At 36.3% G+C, this 24370-nt stretch overlaps 1 protein-coding gene across 5 annotated transcripts in view; it reads left to right on the forward strand.

The window, feature by feature from the left end:
* Window positions 1-1574: 1574 nt before the first annotated feature.
* GCFC2 (GC-rich sequence DNA-binding factor 2) overlaps window positions 1575-24370 on the forward strand; it is an 88815-nt gene continuing 66019 nt past the window's right edge. For 3 of the 5 annotated variants that reach the window (XR_014254407.1, XM_082428105.1, XM_082428106.1), the window contains exons 1-2: window positions 1575-17617; window positions 21910-22035. Coding sequence is in view for 4 of the 5 variants with exons in the window: in XM_082428105.1 (XP_082284231.1) it covers window positions 17347-17617; window positions 21910-22035 (397 nt within the window). In the remaining variant the exon portion in view is untranslated. The remainder of the gene's footprint in view (window positions 17618-21909; window positions 22036-24370) is intronic. The other 2 variants (XM_082428103.1, XM_082428104.1) reach the window with 2 other exon arrangements.

Consider the following 24370-nt stretch of genomic DNA (forward strand, 5'->3'; position numbering starts at 1 on the left):
ATCTTCCAACAAACAAAAGTCCATGACCAGATGGCTTCACATGAGAATTCCATCAAACATTTAGAGAAGAGTTAACACCTACCTTTCTGAAACTCTTCCAGAAAATTGCAGAGGAAGGAACACTCCCAAACTCATTCTATGAGGCCACCATCACCCTGATACCAAAACCAGACAAAGATACTACAAAAAAAGAAAATTACAGACCAATATCACTGATGAATATAGATGCAAAAATCCTCAACAAAATACTAGCAAACAGAATCCAACAACACATTAAAAGGATCATAAAACGTGATTAGGTGGGATTTAACCCAGTGATGCAAGGATTTTTCAAAATCTGCAAATCAATCAATGTGATACACTACAGCAACAAACTGAAGAATAAAAACCACATGATCATCTCAATAGATGCAGAAAAAGCTTTTGACAAAATTCAACACCGATTTATGATAAAAACTCTCCAGAAAGTAGGGCAAGAGAGAACCCACCTCAACATAATAAAGGCCATATATGACAAACCCACAGCAAACATCATTCAATGGTGAAGACCTGAAAACATTTCCTCTAAGATCAGGAATAAGACAAGGATGTCCATTCTTGCCACTCTTATTCAACATAGTTTTGGAAGTTTTAGCCACAGCAATCAGAGAACAAAAAGAAATAAAGGGAATCCAAATCAGAAAAGAAGAAGTAAAACTGTCACTGTTTGCAGATAACAAGATACTATACATAGAGAATCCTAAAGTTGCTACCAGAAAGCTACTAGAGCTAATCAATGAATTTGGTAAAGTTGCAGGATACAAAATTAATGCACAGAAATCTCTTGCATTCCTACACACTAATGATGAAAAATCTGAGAGAGAAATTAATGAAACACTCCCATTTACCATTGCAACAAAAAGAATAAAATACCTAGGAATAAACCTACCTAGGGAGACAGAAAACCTGTATGCAGAAAATTATAAGACACTTATGAAAGAAATTAAAGATGATACAAACAGATGGAGAGATATACCATGTTCTTGGATTGGAAGAATCAACATTCTGAAAATGCCTATACTACCCAAAGCAATCTACAGATTCAATGCAATCCCTATCAAACTACCAATGGCATTTTTCACAGAACTAGAACAAAAATTTTCACAATTTATATGGAAACACACAAGACCCCGAATAGCCAAGTCAATCTTGAGAAAGAAAAATCAGGCTCCCTGACTTCAGACTATACTACAAAGCTACATTAATCAAGACAGTATGGTACTGCCACAAAAACAGAAATATAGATCAGTGGAACAGGATAGAAAGCCCAGAGATAAACCCACGCACATATGGTCACATAATCTATGACAGTGGAGGCAAGAATATAAAATGGAGAAAAGACAGTCTCTTCAATAAGTGGTGCTGGGAAAACTGGACAGCTACATGTAAAAGAAAGAAATTAGAACACTCCCTAACACCATACACAAAAATAAACTCAAAATGGATTAAAGACCTAAATGTAAGGCCAGACACTGTAAAACTCTTAGAGGAAAACATAGGCAGAACATTCTAGGACATAAATCACTATTATAAACAAAAGGGACCTAATGAAGCTTAAGAGCTTTTGCACAGCAAAAGAAACTATAAACAAGACAAAAAGACAACACTCAGAATGGGAGAAAATATTTGCAAATGAAGCAACTGACAAAGGATTAATCTCCAAAATATACAAGGAGCTCATGCAGCTCAGTATCAAAAAAACAAACAACCCAATCCAGAAATGGGCAGAAGACCTAAATAGACAGTACTCCAAAGAAGAAATACAGATTGCCAATGAACACATGAAAGGATGCTCAACATCACTAATCCTTAGAGAAATGCAAATCAAATCTACAATGAGGTATCACCTCACACCAGTAAGAATGGCCACTATCAAAATATCTACAAACAATAAATGCTGGAGAGGGTGTGGAGAAAAGGAAACCCTCTTGCACTGTTGGTGGGAATGTAAATTGATACAGCCACTATAGAGAACAGTATGGAGTTTCTTTAAAAAACTAAAAATAGAACTATTGTATGACCCAGCAATCCCACTACTGGGCATATACCCTGAGAAATCCATAATTCAAAAAGAGACATGTACCAAAATGTTCATTGCAGCACTATTTACAATAGCCAGGACATTGAAGCAACCTGAATGTCCATCAACAGAGGAATGGATAAAGAAGATGTGGTACATATATACAATGGAATATTAGTCATAAAAAAGAACAAAATAATGCCATTTGCAGCAACGTGGATAAACCTAGAGATTGTCATACTGACTGAGGTAAGTCAGACAAAGACAAATATGATATGATATCGCTTATATGTGGAATCTAAAAAAATGTACAAATGAACTTATCTACGAAACAGAAATAGAGTTACAGATGTAGAAAACAAACTTATGGTTACAGGGTGTAAGAGGGGGAAGGATAAATTGGAAGACTGGGACTGACATATACACAGTACTATATATAAAATAGATAACTAATAAAGACCTACTGAATAGCACAGGGAACTCTACTCAATCCTCTGCAATAGTCTATATGGGAAAAGTATCTTAAAAAGAGTGGATATATGTATATGTATAACTTATTCACTTTGCTGTACACCTGAAACTATGACAACATTGTAAATCAACTATAGTTCAATTTAAAATTTTTTTTAAAGTATTACCAACTGTAAGTGAGATAATTTTATTGTGACTATTTTTTTAATAATATAGTCCTTACGTTTTAGACATACTGGAAATATTTTGGATGAAACACCATGTGTGTGACATATTTTGAAATAATGTATAAAGAGAGTAGATGGGAGTAGAGATGAAACAAGTGGTCCATGAGTTGAAAATTATCAAAGCTGAATAATGAGAGTGCATTAAATTCTTCTGTGTACTTATTACATATGTTTGGAAATTTTCCATTATATAATTTTTAATTAAATTAGGTCAATTGGATAGCCATATAAAAATTAATTTGATGGTCATCTCACTCCATACACAAAAAAATCAACTCCAGGTACATTATAGATCTATATCCATAATATACTATCAGAGACTATATTTTTGACCTTGGGGTATATAGAAAGATTTCTAAAATAAGACACAAAAAGCACAAAAGATAAAGGAAAGGATAAATAAATTGCTTTACATTAACATTAAAAATTTAAGAATTTCTCTTCACACACACAAAAAACCAAAAACCATTAAGAGAGTGAAAAAGCAAACCACAAGGTGGTAGAACATATTTGCAATACGTATAACAGTCAAAGGGCTCATATACCTAATACATAACAAATAGCTATGTGCCATTAAGAAAAATACAAGCAATAGAAAATGGATAAGAGACTTGAATAGGAAAGTCACAAAAGAGGAACTTTAGGTAGGATGTATGTGTGTGTGTGTGTGTGTGTGTGTGCATGTGTAATACATACATATATATTATTTATATATATATATATGAATAAGGGTTCTTATTCATTAGTGATCAAGGAAATTCTAATTAAAGCCATCAGGACCCAGAAGGCTAAAAGTAAGACAATTGACAATACCAAGTGTTAGCAAGGATAAAGAATCATGAAAACTTTTATACATGTAAATTTATGGAAGTATAAATTTAGGTGGCTACTACCTTGGAAAGCTGGCATTTTCCACTGAAATTAAAGATATGCATAATCCATGATCCCAATATTTCACTCATAGGACAATACCCAACAGAACTGTGTGAACATTACCCCGAGACAGGTATAAGTTTTAATGACTATATTATTTGCAATATGGCTGTGAGATAATAGAAATATATATATTTCTATTATAGGCCCCTATGGAGCCTTCCCAGGAACAGATCCCCATGTCCCCTGCCTCTTGTTTTTAGAAGAGCTTTAGCCTCCTAAAACCTTCCCTGAATGCCAATGAGCAAATTTAATCAGAGAAATGCAGAAACTAAGGAAAACAGTCAAGCAAGAAACAATAATAGTAGTTTAGCCATAAGACAAAGTCAAGGACTTCTAGTTCTTCCTTAAAGGTTATAGATAATATCCTGAGCATATCCTTGAGTTGTTTTGCAGATACTAAAACCCCCAACAGGTGAAAGAAGTTAACTGCTGACCACCAGCATGTAGGCCCCAGACCAGTTGGAACTAGAAGGTTGATGATGTTGACTCTGAAACACCACTCAGTTACCTCACCACCAACAGATCAGAATATCCATGAGCTGATCAAGCACCCTGCAACCCTCTTCCTCACCTTGCATTTTAAAACCTTTCCCTGAAAGCCATCAGGGATTTGGGGTCTTCTGTGCATGAGCCTCCCATTCTCCTTTCTTGGCCCTGCAGTAAATGCTGTACTTTCCTTCACTACAACCCAGTGTTGGTAAATAGGCTTTGCTGTGTGTTGGGTGAGTGGACTCAAGTTTGGTTCAGTAACAGTCTCTGCTCCTGGTTCCTGGCACAGAGATCCTGAAATCCTTGTACTTTCCTAAGTGATAAGAGCATGAGGAGCATCTTTTGTTCTAATATTTGGTCTTTGACCCCAGTTCCTGACACAGGGCTCCTGAAAACCTTGTAATTTCCTGGGTTATAGGAGTGTCTTTTGTTCTAGTGAGGTGACTCTGGATGGGCTGCTGGATGAGGGCCAGTCACAGGGAAGACCAAGCCATGATTAGAAGTTTGAAATTTTTAGCCCTGCTCTCCTCATTCTCTTGAGAAAGGAGAATGGCTGAAAATGGAGTTAATAATCCATTGTGCCTATGATGAAGCCCCCATAAAAATCCCAATTATATGGGGTTGAGAGAGCTTCCAGGTTAGGGAACACATCCAAGTACCAGGAGAGAGACACACCCCAACTTCAAGGGGACAGAAGCTCCTGTACTCAAAACACTGCCAGACATTTCCCTACGTATCTCTTCATCTGGCTGTTCATCTGTATCCTTTATCATATCCTTTAGCAAACTGGTAAGTTTTTCCCTGTGAGCTGTTCTAGCAAATAATTGAATCCAATAGGGAGAAAGCCGTGAGAACCTTTGATCTTAAGCCAGGTCATACAGAAGTTGTGGGTAACCTGGAGACCTACTACTTGAGATTGGCATCTGAAGTAGGGGATAGTCTCATGGGACTGGGCCCTTAACCAGTGGGTCTGATGCTATCCCCAGGTAAACAGTGTCACAATTTGGTTTAATTGTAGACTATCCAACTGGTATCACAAAATTGTTTGGTGGGAGAAACTCCCAAACACTTGGTGTCAGAAGCATTGTAAGTGTGGTAGTAATGTGAGAGTAAAGGGAAAACACAGGAGGATAACTGTGTTCTTCCTTACACAGGAGGGAAAGACTGGGCTCTTTTCCTTAAAACAGTGGTGAAAACCTAAAAACTACCAAAGCATCAACATTAGAATAGATAAACTGTGGTATGCTCATACAATGAAGTACTGCACAGCAATAAAAACCATATTTTGGTTTACAGTTACACAGAGAAATGTGGAAATATAATGCAAACACATATTAAGCAAAAAAGAGAAAAAGTCCAGGCTCAAAACAATAAACACATGGTGATTCCATTTATGTAAAGTTCAAAAACACAGACAAAACTACACCATAGTGTTTAAAGACACATGCTTAGGTGGTAAAACGTTTTTTAAGCAAGAAAGTGATTACTATAAAATCATTATAATGATTACTTTGAGAAACAGTGAGAGGGAAATGGGGACTGAAAGGAGGGCCATAAAAGAGATTGCTAGAGTGCTAGCAATGTTTTGTCTCTTTAATTTGATGGTGGCTACAGAGGGATTTGCTCTGCAATAAGTCCATGATCTGTACATTTTTGTTTTGTGTATTTTTATGGATGTATTTCACAGTTCATAATAGGAAATAAAAACTCAATTAAAAAAATCTCCAGGTGAGGCACTGAAAAGAAGCTTGGACTTAGAAAACTGATTGTTGGAATAGAAGCAAAGCTCTAGAATTTTTTGTCTAGAATTAAGGAGCAAAAGATACAAAATGAAGAAAGTCACTCATGCTCACCCTTGACACTGTTCTTTGTTATATCTTTTCATCTTACTAAATTGCCATGTATATTGATCTTAAATTGATTGCAATGCATGAACAGGCTGTGGTCAGCACAGTATGAGTTATTTCATATAGCTGCATTTCCTTGAGGAAAATTGCCCTTGTGATGTGTCATGTAGTAGTCGAAACAAAAGGCTTCAGATTATGCTGCTTGGATTTGAATCACTGTCCCATGACTTTCAAGCTAGTACTTTAACTTGGGAACTTTTCTTTTTTAATGTAAGTGTTTTATTGAGGTAACACTGGCTTGTAACACTACATAAGTTTCATGTCTACAACATTATATTTCAACTTCTGTATACACTACAGCATGCTCACCAAAAAAAGTTTTCCATTCATCACAATACAGTTGACCCCTTTACCAATTTCTCCTTCCTCCTACCTCTCTTGCCCCCTGGTAACTACTATTCTGTTCTCTGTATCTATATGGGGGGGGGTTGTTTGTTTGTTTTGGTTTGTTCATTGATTTTTTCTTCTTTTTTTACAGTCCATATATGAGTGAAATCATATGGTATTTGTCTTTCTCTGTCTGACCTATTTCACTTAACATAATACCTTCAGGGTCCACACATGTTGCTGCAAATGGCAAGATTTTATCTTTTTATGGCTGAGTAGTATTTCACTGTCCATCCTTATCCACTGTCCGTGGATGGGCACTTAGGTTATTTCTATATAGCTATATTATATATGTTATATATTATATAAATATATATGATATTAACTCCTTACTATTTATGTGATTTGAAAAATTTTCTCCCTTTTGGTAAGTTGCCTTTTCATTTTGTTAATGGTTTCCTTTTCTGAGCAGCAGTTTTTCAGTTTGATGTAATCCCATGTGTTTATTTTTGCTTTTGTTTCCCTTTCCTAAGGAGACATATCCAGAAAGATATTGCTAAGACCAGTGTCAAAGAGTATACTGACCATGTTTTCTTCTAGGAGTTTTGTGGTTTCAGGTCTTACATTCAAGCCTTTAATCCATTTTGAATTGATGTTTGTGTATGCTGTAAGATAGTAATCTAGTTTCATTCTTTTTCATTCTGTCCAATTTTCCCAATACCATTTGAAGAGACTATCCTTTCTCCATCGTATGTTCTTTACTTCTTTGTGCTAAATTAACTGAAAATATATGTATGAATTTATTTCTGGGCTTTCAATTCTCCATTGATCTATGTATCTGTTTTTCTGCCAATACCATGCTGTTGATTACTATAGCTTTGTAGTATAATTTGCAATCAGGGAGTATGATACCCTCAACTTTGTTCTTTTTCTTTCAGGATTGCTTTCACTATTCAGGGTCTTTTATGGTTCCACATAGATTTTAGAATTTTTTGTTCTATTTCTGTGAAAAATGTCATTGGGATTTTGACAGGAATTGTATTGAATCTGTAGTTTGCTTTAGGTAGTATAGGCATTTTAACAATGTTAATTCTTTCAATCCATGTGCATGGAATATCTTTTCATTTCTTAGTGTTTTTTTTTTCATTTTCTTTCAACAATGTTTTATAATTTTCAGTGTATGGATCTTTCACATCCTTGGTTAAATTTATTCCTAGGTATTTTATTTTTTGATGTAGTTGAAAATGGGATTGTTTTGATTTCTTTTACTTTCAGTTTGTTGTTAGTGTATAGAAATACAACATATTTTGTACATTGATTTTGTACCCTGTAATTTTACAGTATTTCTTTATTATTTCTAATGTTTTTTTGGTGGAGTTTTTAGGGTTTTCTACATATAAAACCATGTCATCCACAAATAGTGATAGTTTTACTTCTTCCTTTCTGATGTAGATGCCTTTTATTGCTGTTTTCTTGCCTAACTGCTCTGATGAGGACTTGCAATACTATGTTGAATAAGAGTGGTGAGAGTGGGCATCCTTGACTTGTTCCTGATTGTAGAGGGATAGCTTTCAGTTTCACCACTGAGTATGATGTAAGCTGTGGGCTTAACATATATGGCCTTTATTATGTTGAGGTACATTCCTTCTATACCCATTTTATTGAGAGTTTTTATCATAAATGTGTGTTGAATCTTGTCAATGCTTTTTATGCAACTATTAAGATAATCATGTGGTTTTTACCTTTCATTTTGTTAATGTGGTATATCATGTTGATTGATTTGAAGATGTTGAAATATCCTTGCATCCCTGGAATAAATCCCGTTTGATCATGGCGTATGATCCTTTTAATGCATTGTTGTATTTGGTTTGTTAATATTTTATTGAGGATTTTTGCATGCATGTTCATTAGAGACGTTGGCCTGTAATTTTCTGTGTGTTGTCCTTGTGTAGTTTTGGTATCAGGGGAGTGTTGGATTCATAAAATGAGTTAGGAAGCATTCCCTCCTCTTCAATTTTTTGGAAGAGTTTCAGAAGGTTAGACATTAAATCTTCTTTGAATGTTTGGCATAATTTACCTGTGAAGCTGCCTGATCCTGAACTTTTGTTTTGGGGTTGGTTTTTGATTACTGTTTCAATCTCCTTACTTACTTACTTACTCTTACTAGTGATTGGTATATTCAAATTTGCTATTTCTTCATGATTCAGTCTTGGAAGGTTGTATGAATTTAGCTGTTTCTTCTAGGTTGTCCAATTTGTTGTTGTGTAGCTATTCATATTATTCTCTTATAACCCTTTGTATTTCTGTAGTATCCATTGTAATTTCTCCTCTTTTGTTTCTGATTTTATTTATCTGAAATTTCTCGCTTTTTTTCTTAGTGAGTGTAGCTAAAAGTTTGCCAATTTTGTTTACCTTTTCAAAGAACTAGCTCTTAGTTATATTGATCTTTTCTATTGTTTTTGTAGTGTCTATTTCATTTATTTTCACTCTGATCTTTATTATTACTTTCCTTCTGCTGACTTTGGGCTTCATTTGTTCTTCTTTTTCTAGTTCCTTTAGGTGTAAAATTAGATTGTTTATTTGAGATTTTTCTTATTTCTTGAGGTAGGCCTTTATCACTATGAACTTCCCTCTTAGAACTGTTTTTGCTGCCTCCTACAGATTTTGGTATGTTGTATTTTCATTTTCATTGGTCTTCAGGTATTTTTCAATTTCTCCTTTGATATCTTCATTGACCCAATAGGCTGTTGTTTAGTCTTCACATATTTGTGATTTTCCCAGCTTTCTTTTTGTAGTTGATATGTAGTTTCCTACCATTGTGATTGGAAAAGATGCTGATATTATTTCAGTTTTTTAAAATTTATTGAGACTTGTTTTATGTCCTAACATATGGTCTCACCTTGATTTTCAAGGTTCCATTGAGAAGAATTTGTATTTGCTGTATTTGGATGGAATGTTCTATATTTAAGGCCATTGTTTTCTTGTTGACTCTCTGTCTGGATGGTCTATCGATTGATGTAAGTGGGGTTTTTAAATCCCCTACTATTATTGTATTGCTGTCAATTTCACCCTTTAAGTCTGTTAATAATTGCTTTATATATTATGGTGCTCCTGTGTTAGATGCATATATATTAATAACTGTTATGTCTTCTTGATGACTTGTCCCCTTTATCATAATATAATGTCTACCTTTGTCTCTTGCTACATTTTTTGGCTTGCAGTTTATTTTATCTGATATGAGTATAGCTACACTCACTTTCTTTTGGCTGCCATTTGCTTCGAGTATCATGTTTCATCCTTTCACTTTGCACTTATGTTTGCTTTTAGAGCTGAGATGAGTCTCCTGGAGGCAGCATATAGTTGGAGCTTGTTTTTTAATCCATCTATCAGCTCTGTGTCTCTTGATTAATGAATTCAATTCATTTGTATTTAGGGTGATTATTGATAAATGGGGACTTAGTACTGCCATTTTATCTTTTGTCTTCTGGTTACTCTATATCTCCGTTGTTTCTTTTTCCTTGTGTTTTTGTCTGCCATTTTGGTTTGGTGATATTTCTGTTTCCTCTCTTTTTATATTGCATGTCACTGCTTCGGATTTATGTTTTGTGATTATGATGAGGTTTGTATAAAATGTCTCATAGATAAAATAGTCCTTTTTCTGCTGATGGCATCTTATCTTCATTTGCCTTTACTGGTTCTGTCCTTTTCTTCTGCCTCTTTTATGTTTTTGTTGTTTCAAATTATCCCTTTTTATGTTGTGAGTTCATTACCAAATTGAAGTAGCTATAGTTATTTTATCCTGCTTTTCCCCTTTATCCTTTATGCTATAATTGTTTAACAACCTATTTGGATACAGAGTTGCAAGTTTCTGATTCTGTCTATTTATCACCCTACTCAAAGTTTTGTGTACTTTTTTGCCTTTCCATTTCAGGTAGAAGAGCTCCTTTCAACATTTCATGCAAGGCAGATCTAGTTGTGATGAACTCCCTCAGCTTTTATTTGTCTGGGAAAGCCTTTATTTCTCTTTCATATCTGAAGGATAACTTTGCTGGATAGAGTATTTTTGGCTGACAGTTTTTAATCTCTCAATATTTTGAGTATGTCATTTCATTCTCCTAGCCTGTAGAGTTTCTGAGAAATCTGCTGATAGCCTAATGAGGGATCCTTTGGAGGTTACCCCCACCCCCACCCGGCTGCCTTTAAAATTTTCTTTGTCATTAACTTCTGACAGTTTCAATATGTGTCTTGGAGAAGGTATTTTTGCATTGAGGCAATTAAGTGTTCTTTTAGTTTCATTGACTTATATACCCATTTCCTTCCCCAGGTTTGGGAATTTTTCAGCAATTACTTCTTTAAATCAACTCACTGCTCCCTTCTCCCTCTCATCTCCTTCTGAGATACTTATTATCATTATGTTGTCCTTCCTAATGGAGTCAGATAGTTCTTGTAGAATTTCTTCATTTTTTTGATCTTAGCTCTCTCTCCTTTTCTACCTGTATCATTTCTAGATATCTACCTTTGTTCTTGCAAATTCTGTCTTCCATATGGTCTGTTTGATTTTCAGTGCTGTCTAATGTATTCTTCATCTCATTTTTTGAGTTCTTCATCTCCAGAATTTCTGTTTGGTTCTTTTTCAGAGTTTCAATCTCTTTAATAAAGTATTCCTTTGTTCATTAATTTTATTCTTGAGCTCATTGAACTGCCTTTCTGAGTTTTCTTAGAGCTCAGTGAGTTTCTTCATGATATCAGTTAGATCAGAATTCTGGAGAATTGTCATTTTCTTTTGTAATACTGTGTTATTGTGGTTTTTCATGGTGCTTGATGAGTTGTTCCTCTGCCAGAGCATTTGAAGTAGTGAACACTTTTCTTCTTTAGGTAAAGTATTTTCTACTGGATTCTAACAACTCAACAGGTTAGTAATTAGAGGTCTTTATTTTCCTTTTCAGTAAGTGGCACTAGAGCACAAGCTTTTGATTTCTTTTATCTGAGCTGTCTCCAGCTATATTTGAGAATCCACCTTCTTTCTACCCTCTACCTCCTCTTCCAGAGGTGTTGCTAATGGCCTCATTGTCACTGCTTGTGTCTTCAGGGTCATTGGTGCCTTGCTGCTGCCAGTGTTGCTGCAGTCAATGGTATCACCACCTAGGGCACCAGATGGCAGATGCCTCCATCACATCCAAGTTTGCCTGGGTCACACAGAGGGAGATGAAGCGTGGCAGGTAGAGTCATGGTCACAGGCACCTCTGCCATATCCAGGGTTTTTAGGTTTTGGGGCACCAATGCTGTGGCCCAGAATTGTGGGCACCTCCACAGCTGGAAGGACAGGGTCACAGGCCCCACTGCTGCTTCTGCTTGGTCCCCTGTGGCCACAGGTGTCACTGTGGTCAGATGCTGGAGTCACATGTGCTACCTCCCCTGCTGTTACCAGGCTCTCTGGGGCTCAGTCCCCATGGCCAGAGGGCCAGGATCACAAGCACCACCTCTACTTTTCCCTGGTTCTGTCTCCTCTATGTGTTCCAGTCCACCCACCTTTAGATGTACAGATGTGTAGAACTCTCCAGCATCTTGGTGTGTTGGGCAAAGAAACATTTGTTGAGTCAGGGATGTTTTACTGTTGTAGATTAAAGGGGGCAGATTAAAAGAGCATCTCACACCACCATGATGCTGACATCTGTCCTTGGGAGCTTTTCCTAATTTTTCTCTTTGTTCCTCTGTTTCCTCATCCAAGAAAGCAGGGATATTGCTCCAACTAGTAAGGATGCTATGAGTATAAAATGAAATAATATATGTTAAGTGCTTGTCATAATACCTGACACATAGTAGTTGCTCATAAATTTTGGCTGCTATTATTATTTTATTGCCTACCAAAAATTAGTGCTTTTAAGATCTCACTCTTATAAGAAGTGAAACTAAAACAATTCCCTACTGAGAACAAATATGCTTTCTGGTCCCTAAGTTAAACAATTCTGAAAGAATTATATTTTCCTGTTTTTCATGCTAAATAATACTGGGCTGAACAAAGATATTTGTTACCAGAAGCACCTGCTCCTGGAAGGTAAGACTGTGAGCCAAGTAAAAACAACTTACTTGTCAAGATTAATAGCTGGCTCAAGAAGATTGAAATCATATAAAGTATCTTTTCTGGCCACAGTGGTATGAAACTAGAAACCAACAAGAAGAAAGCTGGAAAATTTATAAGCATGTGGAAACTAAACAATACACTCTTAAACAACCAATAGTTCAAAGAAGAAATAAAAATTTTAAAAAATCTCAAAACAAATGGAAATGGAAATACAACACACCAAAACCTACAGCATGCTGCAAAAGCAGTTAATAGAGGAAATTTTATTGTTATAAACGTATATGTTAAGAAAATAGAGAGATTCCAAATAAACTACACATCAAGGAACTAAAAACAGGAACAAACTAAGCCCCAAAATAAGCAGAAGGAAGGAAATAACAAAAATCGGAGTAAATGAAATAGAGACAGGAAAAAATAGAAAATACCAACAAAACTAAGAGCTGTTTTTTTGAAAAGATAAACAAAATTGACAAACTTTTAGCTAGACTAACCACAGGGTGGGGGAAAGAAGACTCAAATAAATAAAATCAGAAATGAAAGAGGAGACATTACAAAAGGTACCACAAAAATACATAAGATCATAAAAGACTACTATGAACAATTATACACCAGCAAATTGGATAACCTAGAATAAATTGATAAATTCCTAGAAATATACACTTTACCAAGACTGAATCATGAAGAAATAGAAAATATGAGCAGACCAATAATAAGTAAGGAGATTGAATCAGTAGTCAAAAACCTTCCAACACAGAAATGTCCAGGATGAGATGGTTTCATTAATGAATTCTATCAAACACTTAGAGACGAATTAAAGCCAATCCTTCTCAAACTATTTCAAAAAAACTGAAGAAGAGGGAACCATCACAAACTCATTTTAAGAGGCCCTAATACCAAAGCCAGATAAGGTCACTACAAGAAAACTATAGACCAATATCCCTGATGGATATAGATACAAAAATTCTCAACAAAATATTAGCAAACTGAATTCAACAATATATTAAAGAGATCATGCACCATGATCAAGTGGGATTTATCCCCGGGATGCAAGGATGATTCAACATATGCAAATCAAAAATGTGATACACCACATTAAATAGAATAAAAGGTAAAAACAATATGATCCTCTCAATAGATGCAGAAAAAGCATTTGACAAAATACAACATCTTTTCATGATAAAAACCCTCAACAAATTAGGTATAGAAGGAACATACTTCAACATAATAAAGGCCATGTACAACAAACCCACAGCTAACATCATACTCAATGGTGAAAGAGTGAAAGCTTTTTCTCTAAGATCACAAACAAGACAGATGCCCACTCTCACCTCTTATTCAACACAGTAGTGAAATTCCTAGTTAGAGCAATTAGACAAGATAAAGAAATAAAAGGTATCCAAATCAGAAAGGAAGAAGTAAAATTGTCATTATTTGATCTTATACATAGGAAACCCTAAAAACTATACAGCACACACATACAAACAGACACAAAAATTGTTAGAAAGAATAAGTAAACTCAACAAAATTGCAGAATACAAAATCAACACACAAAAATCAGTTGCATTTATACATTCTAACAATGAACAATCAAAAATGGAAATTTGGAGAACAATCCCATTTACAATAGCATCAAACAGAAAAAAATCCTTGGGAATAAATTCAACCAAGGAGGTAAAAGACTTCTACACTGAAAACCACAAAACATTGATGAAAGAAATTAAAGAAAATACCATAAAGGGAAAGACATCCTGTGTTCACGAATTGGAAGACAATATTGTTACAATGTCCATACTACCTCCAAAGAGTCTACATATTCAAAGCAATCCCTATTAAAATCTCATTTTTTACAGAAGTAGGAAAAAAATCCTAAAATTCATCTGGAACCACAAAACACCCTGAATAGCCAAAACAACTCTATGAAAGAAAACAAAGTTGAAGGCATCACATCTCCTGATTTTTAAACCTATTGCAAAATTACAATGATCAAAAGAGTATGGTACTGCCATAAAGATAGACATATAAAACAATGATACAGAATAGAGAACCCAGAAATAAACCCACACATATAAGGTCAACTAATCTTTGACAGAAGTACCAAGAACACACAATGGGAAAGAATAGTCTCTTCAACAGATGGTGTTGGGGAAACTGGATATCCACATGCAAAAGAACGAAATTGTATGCTTATGTTACACCATACACAAAAATCATTTCAAAATATATTAAACACTTAAACATAAAATCTTAAACTGTAAAATTCTTAAAAGAAAATTTAAGGGAAAATCTTTATGACATTGGTCATGGCAAAGATTTATTGGATATGATGCCAAAAGCACAGGCAACAGAATCAAAAATAGACAAGTAGGATTACATCAAACTAAAAAGCGTCTGCCCAGCAAAGGAAATGATCAACAGAGTGAAAAGGCAAACTATGGAAAGGGAGAAAAATATTGACAAACCATATATATGATAAGAGATTAATATCCAAAATATATAAGGTAATACTACAACTCAATGACAAAACAAAACCAACAACAACAACAAAACCAAATAACCCAATTTTTAAATGGGCCAAGGATTTGAATAGACTTTCTCCAAAGAAGCCTACAGGTATGTGAAAGATGCTGAACATCACTAATCAGGGAAATGCCAATCAAAACCACAATGAGATATCACTTCACACCTGTTAGGATGGCCGGTATCAATCAGTCAATCAATCAATAGTCAACAAGTGTTGGCAAGGTTGTGGAGAAACTGGAATGTTTGCACACGGTGGGAATGTGAAATGTGCAGTTGTTATGGAAAACAGTATGGAAGTTCTTCAAAAATTTAAAAATAAAACTACCATATGATCCAGTTGACCCACTTCTGGGTATTTATCCAAAAGAATTGAAATCAGGATCTTGAAGACATATTTGCACTCCCACATTTATTGCAACACTCTTCACAATAGCCAAGGTATGGAAACCACCTAAATGTCTATTGTCCAATGAATGGATAAAGAAAATGTGGTATATAGAGACAATGGAATATCATTCAGCATTAAAAAAGGAAGGAAATCCCACTATATGTGACAAAATGGATGAGCTTTGAGGACATTATGCTAAGTCACAGAAGGGTAAATACTGCATGATTCCACTTACATGAGGTACCTAAAATAGCCAAACTCACAGAAGCAAAAAGGAGAATGGTGATTGCCAGGGGCAGGGAGGAGGAGGAGGAATGGGGAGTTAAAGTACAACAGGTAAAAAGTTTTGGTTAAAAGGAAAAAGTTCTAGAGATCTGCTGTACAACATTGTGTTTATAATTAACAATACTGTACTGTACACTTAAAAATTTGTTAAGAGTGCAGATCTTACGTTAAGTATTTTGAGCATCATTTTTTTTTAAAGTAATTTCCAACAAGCCAAACTGTAGGGCTAATTTGGCTAATAGCACCTGACCACCGGGAGCATGACCCCCATGTATATCATGATCCTTTGGGCCCAGGACAAGGGACCATCATAGTAAGTGCTCAAAAATAGATACTGAAAAAATGAAAACAAAATTAGGTCCATACTTTTGTGGATGTATTTCCACAATAAGATTTTAATTCCCAAAGGAGAAAGTGATAACTTATTAATACGACTTCTCAAAATTTGTTCTCTGAGAAAATCTGATGTAGGTTTGGCTTAAAAATGAAAATATATCCATTACTTATAACAAAAGAGAATTAAAAGTAGCTCTATTATGAGAAAGGAGGCAATTTCCAAAAGATTGACACGATCCTTCTGTAAATAGCACACTTCTCACTAGAGGGAGCTCAGAACCCACTGATCAATGGCTAGAGAAGCAGAATAAAACGTCACTTCTCTAGGGGATAAACGATTTCCAAAAGCTGGGAATATTTCATATACCAATTTTCTTTCAATTATTAACCTCTGCAATTTTAAATTATATAAAAGATGAATAATGCAAAGTTTCCTAATAACCAGTTGATTAATTTAATAAGCTAGTATTGTAAATAAGTATAGTGGGGGCAAATAAGATATATGGCATTATTCATGCCCTCTTGGGGGAAGAAACTCCTCATATTCATGAGAAAGAGCAAATAATATAAAGTAATGATGATTATGGGTACCTAAAAAGGTTTCTTGCTCTCTTGTTGCTCTTTACCTGTTTCTAAAGGTAATTTTGTGGGGCTGTCCTTCTTATCTCTGTGCTTCTTTTTAAATAACATCCCCATATTTCAAATACATTTTTTTTTCTTATGGACCAATGTATTTAACCAGGTTCGATTGAAGCCGTGATGCTTGGAAGCAATCATTTGATTTTTGCTTATTTGTGCACCTATCATTTATGTTCAGATTTTACTGTGTAGATTTTACTGTTTAGCTTTCAGAGACAATCTCAAACACACACACACCTGCGGTTTTTTTGCTTGTTTTTTATCTGTTTTAATTCTTGGTTGGAGAGAGAACTTCACTCCAGAAAGTAGAAGAGCAGATCCAGTCCCAGTCCAGGATGTGGGCATAACGCCTGATTCCCAGATAGGGTTTGCACAGGGAGAGCCTGTGAGTGCAGCTTTCCGTGGAACTCACCTCCGGAAGTCAGCGAGATTCTCTGAGACCATGTGCACAAGCTGGGCTTGCAAAGTAAAGACAACGCTCTACATGCCCAGACCTCAGCCCTGGGCACCGAACTCGGTCGAACAGATCGAAGGAAGCAAAGCACGCATGCGCATGGTGAAGCTGGAGTCGAAGACGCGCGGGTCGGGCGCACGCATGCGGCAGAAAGGCGGGAGGCGGGAGCGCGCGCCTGGGTGGCTGCTGTAGCCCTGGGTTAGCCAGAGCAGGAAGTGAACGTGCTATGGCTCACAGGCCGAAAAGGACTTTCCGGCAGCGCCGAGCGGACTCTAGTGACAGCGACAGCACCCAGGAGCCATTTGCTGAACCCGGGGCGCCGCGGGAGCATGCAGACCTGGGCCCTGCGGAGGAAGGGCTGCCGTCTGGAGGAGGCCGCGCAGAAGCGGCGGAACTACCACGCCGGGCCTGGGGTCGGGGCCGCGGCCGGGTCTGGGCCAGTTCCCGGCACGCCGCGAGAGCGGCTCCGCGCTTGGACCGAGGCTCGGACGTCCCAGGTGACGCGGGGCAGCAAGGTGGGTGCCCGGGTCGGGGTGTGGGGAGGATGGGGAAAGAGCCCGCGGGGTTCTCTAAAGGTTTCTACAACCCTTTGCCAACCAGGAACAACGATGAATCGCGGAGATACCTGCCTGCGAACACTGGCCTGCTGCCTGCATCTCCGTATTGGGCCCCTTGGGGGAGTAGAAATAATACTGCAAGGTTTGGGCTTGTCCGTGTTTGCACTGTCAGATAAACCCTCACCAATTATCTATAGCTTTAGTGCTGCACTTTATGCTTATGAAGAACCTAAATCATCACAGAAGAGTTTAAAAATTCCTGATACTCCTAGGTAGGTGAAGGTACTTTCTGTCCCCAATTCTTTTCCTCGAAAACAAGCAAAACGATACACTAGAAAAATTTAGGTGACAGGCTTTGGGACATTTTCTTTTGCGTTTTGTTTTTTAATCGGTTATTTAAAGAAAAGATAAAAATAGCAATATATGCCACTAACAACAGATTGGTGACCCTGTAGAGTACCAATAATGGTGTTAAATACAATGTAGTAATTTTGAAGTACCTTTGCGTTCTTAAAAATAGAATTCAAGCAGCATAAACTTGTTTACATAAGATGTATTCTAGTTTGAATTGGAGTTTAATAATAATATAGTTAAAAATAAAACTATATAGTTAGGAAAAGTTAGAAATAAAAACACAGGGACAAGGACTTGGAAGGAACTTGTATAAGTACGGTCTTGAAGTTTAAATACATTAACTTCTGACTCAGACACACATAAAAATATTTGAGATTATGTTTCATTCTAAAAGGAACTTCTAAAAAAATTCAATAGTGAAGCTCGTAGTAAAGGCCCTAAAAGCAACCAGCTTCTCCAGATAAGTGACACTTTTTACCTACTTCTGTCTGCAAACCATGTTTCTCCAGGATGCCTAACACTCAAGTTTAATGAACTGAGGTAATCCCTGGCCTGCTGACATGAGTAGAATCTCCAATTTGTCACCTGTGGATGATGCCACCAATAGAATGATGATTCAGCATTTCTGGCTTGTCACAGGATGAAATAACCATGTAGAAAACAAGCCTATGTTGCTAATGATATGTTACATAATTTATTGTTATTTCCAAGACAGTATACATGGTATAATTTCAATAAATAAAAAAGTATCTGTAAAAAAAATAAGAGTTTTTGGTTAGTCTTGAGATAAAAAAATTTTCTCCCCACTATTTTTAGTCCAAGTGATTTTGGTGATTTCTTAGTCATTGTTATAATCACCTGTTTATCTGAAGTTCTGATGACTTTTAAAATATTTTTTGCTTTATGTAAGAGTCATCTGGTTAAACTTTAATTGGGGGGGCCAGGAGTTGCCTCTTCTCTTGCCTTCTAAAACAGTGAAACAGTGGTTCTCAAACTTTTTGGTCTTAAGAGTACCCTTTTGGTCTTAAAGGTATACCCTTTATACTCTTAAGAATAATTAAGGATCCTAAAGAGCTTTTGTTTCTGTGGATTATATCTATAATATTTACCATCTTAGGAATTAAGATAAATTTTTATTAATTCTTTTTTTAAATTAACTCATATGTAGGGATAAGAAACATTTTTATGAAAAATAACTGTTTTCTGAAAAATAGTAAGTGACGTTTTCAATTTGCAAATCTCTTTAATGTCTGGCTTAATGGAAGACAGCTGAATTCTCACAGATATTTCTGCATTCAGTCTATTGAAATATGTTGTTTTGTTTGAATGTGTGAAGAAAACCACAGATAGATGATTAGGAGTACTTAAGAGCCTTTTTAGTTCATTGAAGGTGTTCTGCTTTAATATTACAACGAAGCTCAAAAAGTAATAAGTTCTTAAAGGTTAGTTTGCAATGTGTGTCGACTGAAGAAAATGCACAACGTGAAAGTTTGTGAGTTAAGTTTTATTTGGGGCAAAATGAGAACTATAGCCCAGGAGACAGCGTTTCAGGTAGCTTTGAGAAACTGCTCCACAGAGGCAGGGGAGAGGTCAGTGTTACATATGATATTAGTGAAGAGGGGTTTGTGGGGTCAAACACACATTTTGGCGGAGGCTTGCTGCTAGTCATGAGGAGCAGACGTCACCATTAATGATTTTAGTGCTTTTCGAGATATGAGGAGATGTAAGGATTGGGCTCATAAAATCTTCTGAAAATATCTGTCTGAAGGCCTGTTCTGCCAGTTTTTCCCAAAGCACAGAGTACCTCATTCCTCATCTCTGTCCTGAACTCCTTTCAGGGTGTGTTGAAAATCAGCAGCTACAGCAGTTTGTGACTTAATCCTTGTAGAGGCAGAAGGCAAGTGCCAATTTTTAGTTGGCACGAGAACGCTGAAACCATATCAGTCAATTTTTTTGTATTCCACTAGATTAAAATCTGTCGGTGTGTTTTGCACTTTGAATGGCTCTTTTACCCATACATGATTGGTAACATCATGCATTGACTCTTTGGAAAGTAGTGGTTCACCGAGTTGCAGTTCTTGCAAGTGTTGGTACAATTTATCACAGTGTCAAAAAAAACCTCTCTTAATGCTACTACTAACATCATCAGTCTTTAAGTATTGGAAAGCTATCAAGTTCACAGTAGAGGGTATGTTTTCCCAAAATTATAGACTTGACTTGAAATCTCTAATTCTTGAAGTGATAGGCACAACTTTGGTCGTTTTTAAGAAAATGTTTGTCAGATACCCGTGTCTGAATAACTAGAGTTTGTCTGTCATTCTTTCAAGTAGAAAGGTTTTCCTCCTCGAAGACAGTGGTTAAGTTCAACTTGCAGCTCATCACACAAGTGCTTTTCCTTGAGGCAACCATTGCATTTCAGTATGTGCCAGAAGTGCTTTATGCATGCTTCCATTTTGATCCACAGAATATTAAAAAGATATGTACTCAGGGCCAAAATTTAATAAAATTAAATTTTTATTGCTTCATTAAGGACAATAAGTGAAACTGACTATTTTTCTTGCTAGTACAAGGTGGCAAAGAATACAGTGGATGCTTCTGCACATTGGTATCACTGTTATGATTCATACTAAAAGATTAGCAGTTTTACCCACTAACGGAGTAAAAAGGGCAAGTAACATGTTAATGTTGTGATGAAAGTAGTTTGGCTTTTCCCTCAGACCGGCTGAAAGGGTCTGAGGGACCTCCAAGGGTTGATGGATCATACTCTGAGAACCACTGCTCTGGTGTAACTTTACTTCACTTTAAGAAGATGTAGGAGTTGTCATAAATAGCAGTAGCTAGGAAAAATGTAAGCTACAGCTATATTCCTTGTCTTTTACACTTGATCTTAGCCAAAAGGCCAAGAAGCAATATATTATTTTGTCTTTTAATTCTTGATTTTACTCCAGCTTTTTTGAAATTTATATAGGTTTTCTAATTAAGGAACGTTCTTAGTATAAGAGTACTTATTTATGTAATCTTAAATCTTAAGGTTATTCACAACTATTACAAAATATTTGTGAACTAACAAGTCTTTTTTTGTCAATAATACCATAAATTCCTTTACACTTTGCTCATTGGATTCTCACAATACCTCTGTGGGTGTTCTCTCTTAATGCTGTTTTTGCTTAATAGATTAATTGACTGTGTCCTTTCCAGAATCACACAATGGAAATAGATCCATGATTTGGTTTGAGGCTACAGTACTCATTATAGTACTTCTTACCACCAGCCATTGAAATGTAACTTAGTATTTATATTACAAGAGCCTAAATTCCAGAGTTGGATGAAATTAGATTGAAAGCCCAGCTTCTCCATTTAGTAACTTTGTGACATTGGACATGTTATTTAGCCTTTCCAATCCTTAGTGTTCTCATCAGTAATAGCATTTACTTTATAGAGTTGTGAATGTTAAATGAAATCTTGTAAAACAGACTTCAGTATGTCTAGCACATAGGAAATGTACGTTAAGTATTCTTTTCTTTTTCTACTTATTCACTATCACTATTTTTCTTTTTTCATTTAAATATTCTTTCACTTTTTGTCATTTTCTTTTTTCTCGTATGTTCCCTTTCCTCTTTTTGTTTCATTCTTTAATGAAGGGACTATTTTACTAGTTAAGTAGATAACACAAATAGGATACATCCTTGTACATTTATTAGACCATCCATTGATTTCAGAAAGAATGGAAGTTAGAGAAAGATCTGCATATCTACTTTAAATATGTGGAGTAAAATTAAAACACCATATTTTACGTATGCCATGTATTTTTCATAATTTCAATTATTGATTGCAACATCTTGACTCTTTCTTGTTATATTCAAAAAACATCCTGTTAGAATCCAGAGCGGTTGATCTTTCAACAGACGAAGAGGATGGAACACATCGTTCTTCAGAAAGTAAAGATGATCAGAGTTCATCTTCCAATAGCTCTAGCTCGCTGGAAGAAGAGTTTACATCACTAGGTTGGTAACTTCTGAATTTTGTTTAAGAACTTTATTTCTAATATTAGTATTTTTCTATAGCAGTGATTTTTTTAAGTTTAATTTTCTTTTTTTATACTGCAGGTTCTTATTAGTTATCTGTTTTATACATATTAGTGTATATATGTCAATCCCAATCTCCCAATTCATCCCACCCCCCACCACCCCACTTTCCCCCCTTGGTGTCCTTGCGTTCTCTACATCTATGTCACTGTTTTCCTTGCAAACTGGTTCATCTGTACCATTTTTCTAGATTCCACATATATGCATTAATATACAATATTTGTTTTTCTCTTTCTGACTTACGTCGCTCTGTATGACAGTCTCTAGGTCCATCCACATCTCTACAAATGACCCAGTTTCGTTCCTTTTTATGGCTAATATTCCATTGTATATTGTACCACATCTTCTTTATCCATTCGTCTGTTGATGGGCATTTAGGTTGCTTCCATGACCTGGCTATTGTACATAGTGCTGCAGTGAGCACTGGGGTGCATGTGTCTTTTTGAATTATGGTTTTCTCTGGGTATATGCCCAGTAGTGGGATTGCTGGGTCATATGGTAATTCTATATTTAGTTTTTGAAGGAACCTCCATATTGTTCTCCATAGTGGCTGTATCAATTTACATTCCCACCAACAGTACGAGAGTGTTGCCTTTTCTCCACACCCTTTCCAGCATGTGTTGTTTGTAGATTTTCTGATGATGCCCATTGTAACTGGCGTGAGGTGACACCTCATTGTAGTTTTGATTTGCATTTCTCTAATAATTAGTGATGTTGAGCAGCTTTTCATGTGCCTCTTGGCCATCTGTATGTCTTCTTTGGAGAAATGTCTATTTACGTCTTCTACCATTTTTTGATTGGGTTCTTTGTTTTTTTTAATATTGAGCTGCATGAACTGTTTATGTATTTTGGAGATTAATCCTTTGTCCGTTGATTTGTCTGCAAATATTTTCTCCCATTCTGAGGGCTGTCTTTTCATCTTGTTTACAGTTTCCTTTGCTGTGCAGAAGCTTTTTTATTTATTTATTTTAATTAATTTATTTATCTTTCTTTTTGGGTGTGTTGGGTCTTCGTTTCTGTGTGAGGGCTTTCTCTCGTTGCGGCGAGCGGGGGCCACTCTTCATCGCGGTGCGCGGGCCTCTCACTGTCGCGGCCTCTCTTGTTGCGGAGCACAGGCTCCAGACGCGCAGGCTCAGTAGTTGTGGCTCACGGGCCTAGTTGCTCCGCGGCACGTGGGATCTTCCCAGACCAGGGCTCAGACCCGTGTCCCCTGCATTGGCAGGCAGATTCTCAACCGCTGCGCCACCAGGGAAGCCCCTGCAAAAGCTTTTAAGTTTCATTAGGTCCCATTTGTTTATTTTTATTTTTATTTCCATTACTCTAGGAGGTGGATCAAAAAAGATCTTGCCGTGATTTATGTCAAAGAGTGTTCTTTCTATGTTTTCCTCTAAGAGTTTCCCATCTTACATTAGGTCTTTAATCCGTTTTGAGTTTATTTTTGTGTGTGGTGTTAGGGAGTGTTCTAATTTCATTCTTCTACATGTAGCTGTCCAGTTTTCCCAGCACCGCTCATTAAGGAGACTGTCTTTTCTCCATTGCATATCCTTGCCTCCTTTGTCATAGATTAGTTGACCATAGGTGCGTAGGTTTATCTCTGGGCTTTCTATCCTGTTCCATTATTCTGTATTTCTGTTTTTGTGCCAGAAACATATTGTCTTGATTACTGTAGCTTTGTAGTATAGTCTGAAGTCAGGGAGTCTGATTCCTCCAGCTCCGTTTTTTTCCCTCAAGATTGCTTTGGCTATTCGGGGTCTTTTGTGTCTCCATACAAATTTTCAGATTTTTTGTTCTAGTTCTATAAAAAATGCTATTGGTAATTTGATAGGGATTGCATTGAATCTGTACATTGCTTTGGGTAGTATAGTCATTTTTCACAATATTGGTTCTTCCAATCCAAAAACATGGTATATCTCTCCATCTGTTTGTGTCATCTTCGATTTCTTTCATCAGTGTCTTATAGTTTTCTGAGTACAGGCCTTTTACCTCCTTAGGTAGGTTTATTCCTAGGTATTCTATTCTTTTTGTTGCAATGGTGAATGGGATTATTTCCTTAATTTCTCTTTCTGATCTTTTGTTGTTAGTTTATAAAAATGCAAGCGATTTCTCTGCATTCATTTTGTATCCTGCAACTTTGCCAAATTCATTGATTAGCTCCAGTAGTTTTCTGGTGGCATCTTTAGGATTCTCTATGTATAGTATCATGTCATCTGCAAACAGTGACAGTTTTACTACTTCTTTTCCAATTTGGATTCCT

Source organism: Balaenoptera physalus, assembly GCF_965194825.1.
Source record: "Balaenoptera physalus genome assembly, chromosome: 15".
Classification (NCBI taxonomy): Eukaryota; Metazoa; Chordata; class Mammalia; order Artiodactyla; family Balaenopteridae; genus Balaenoptera; species Balaenoptera physalus.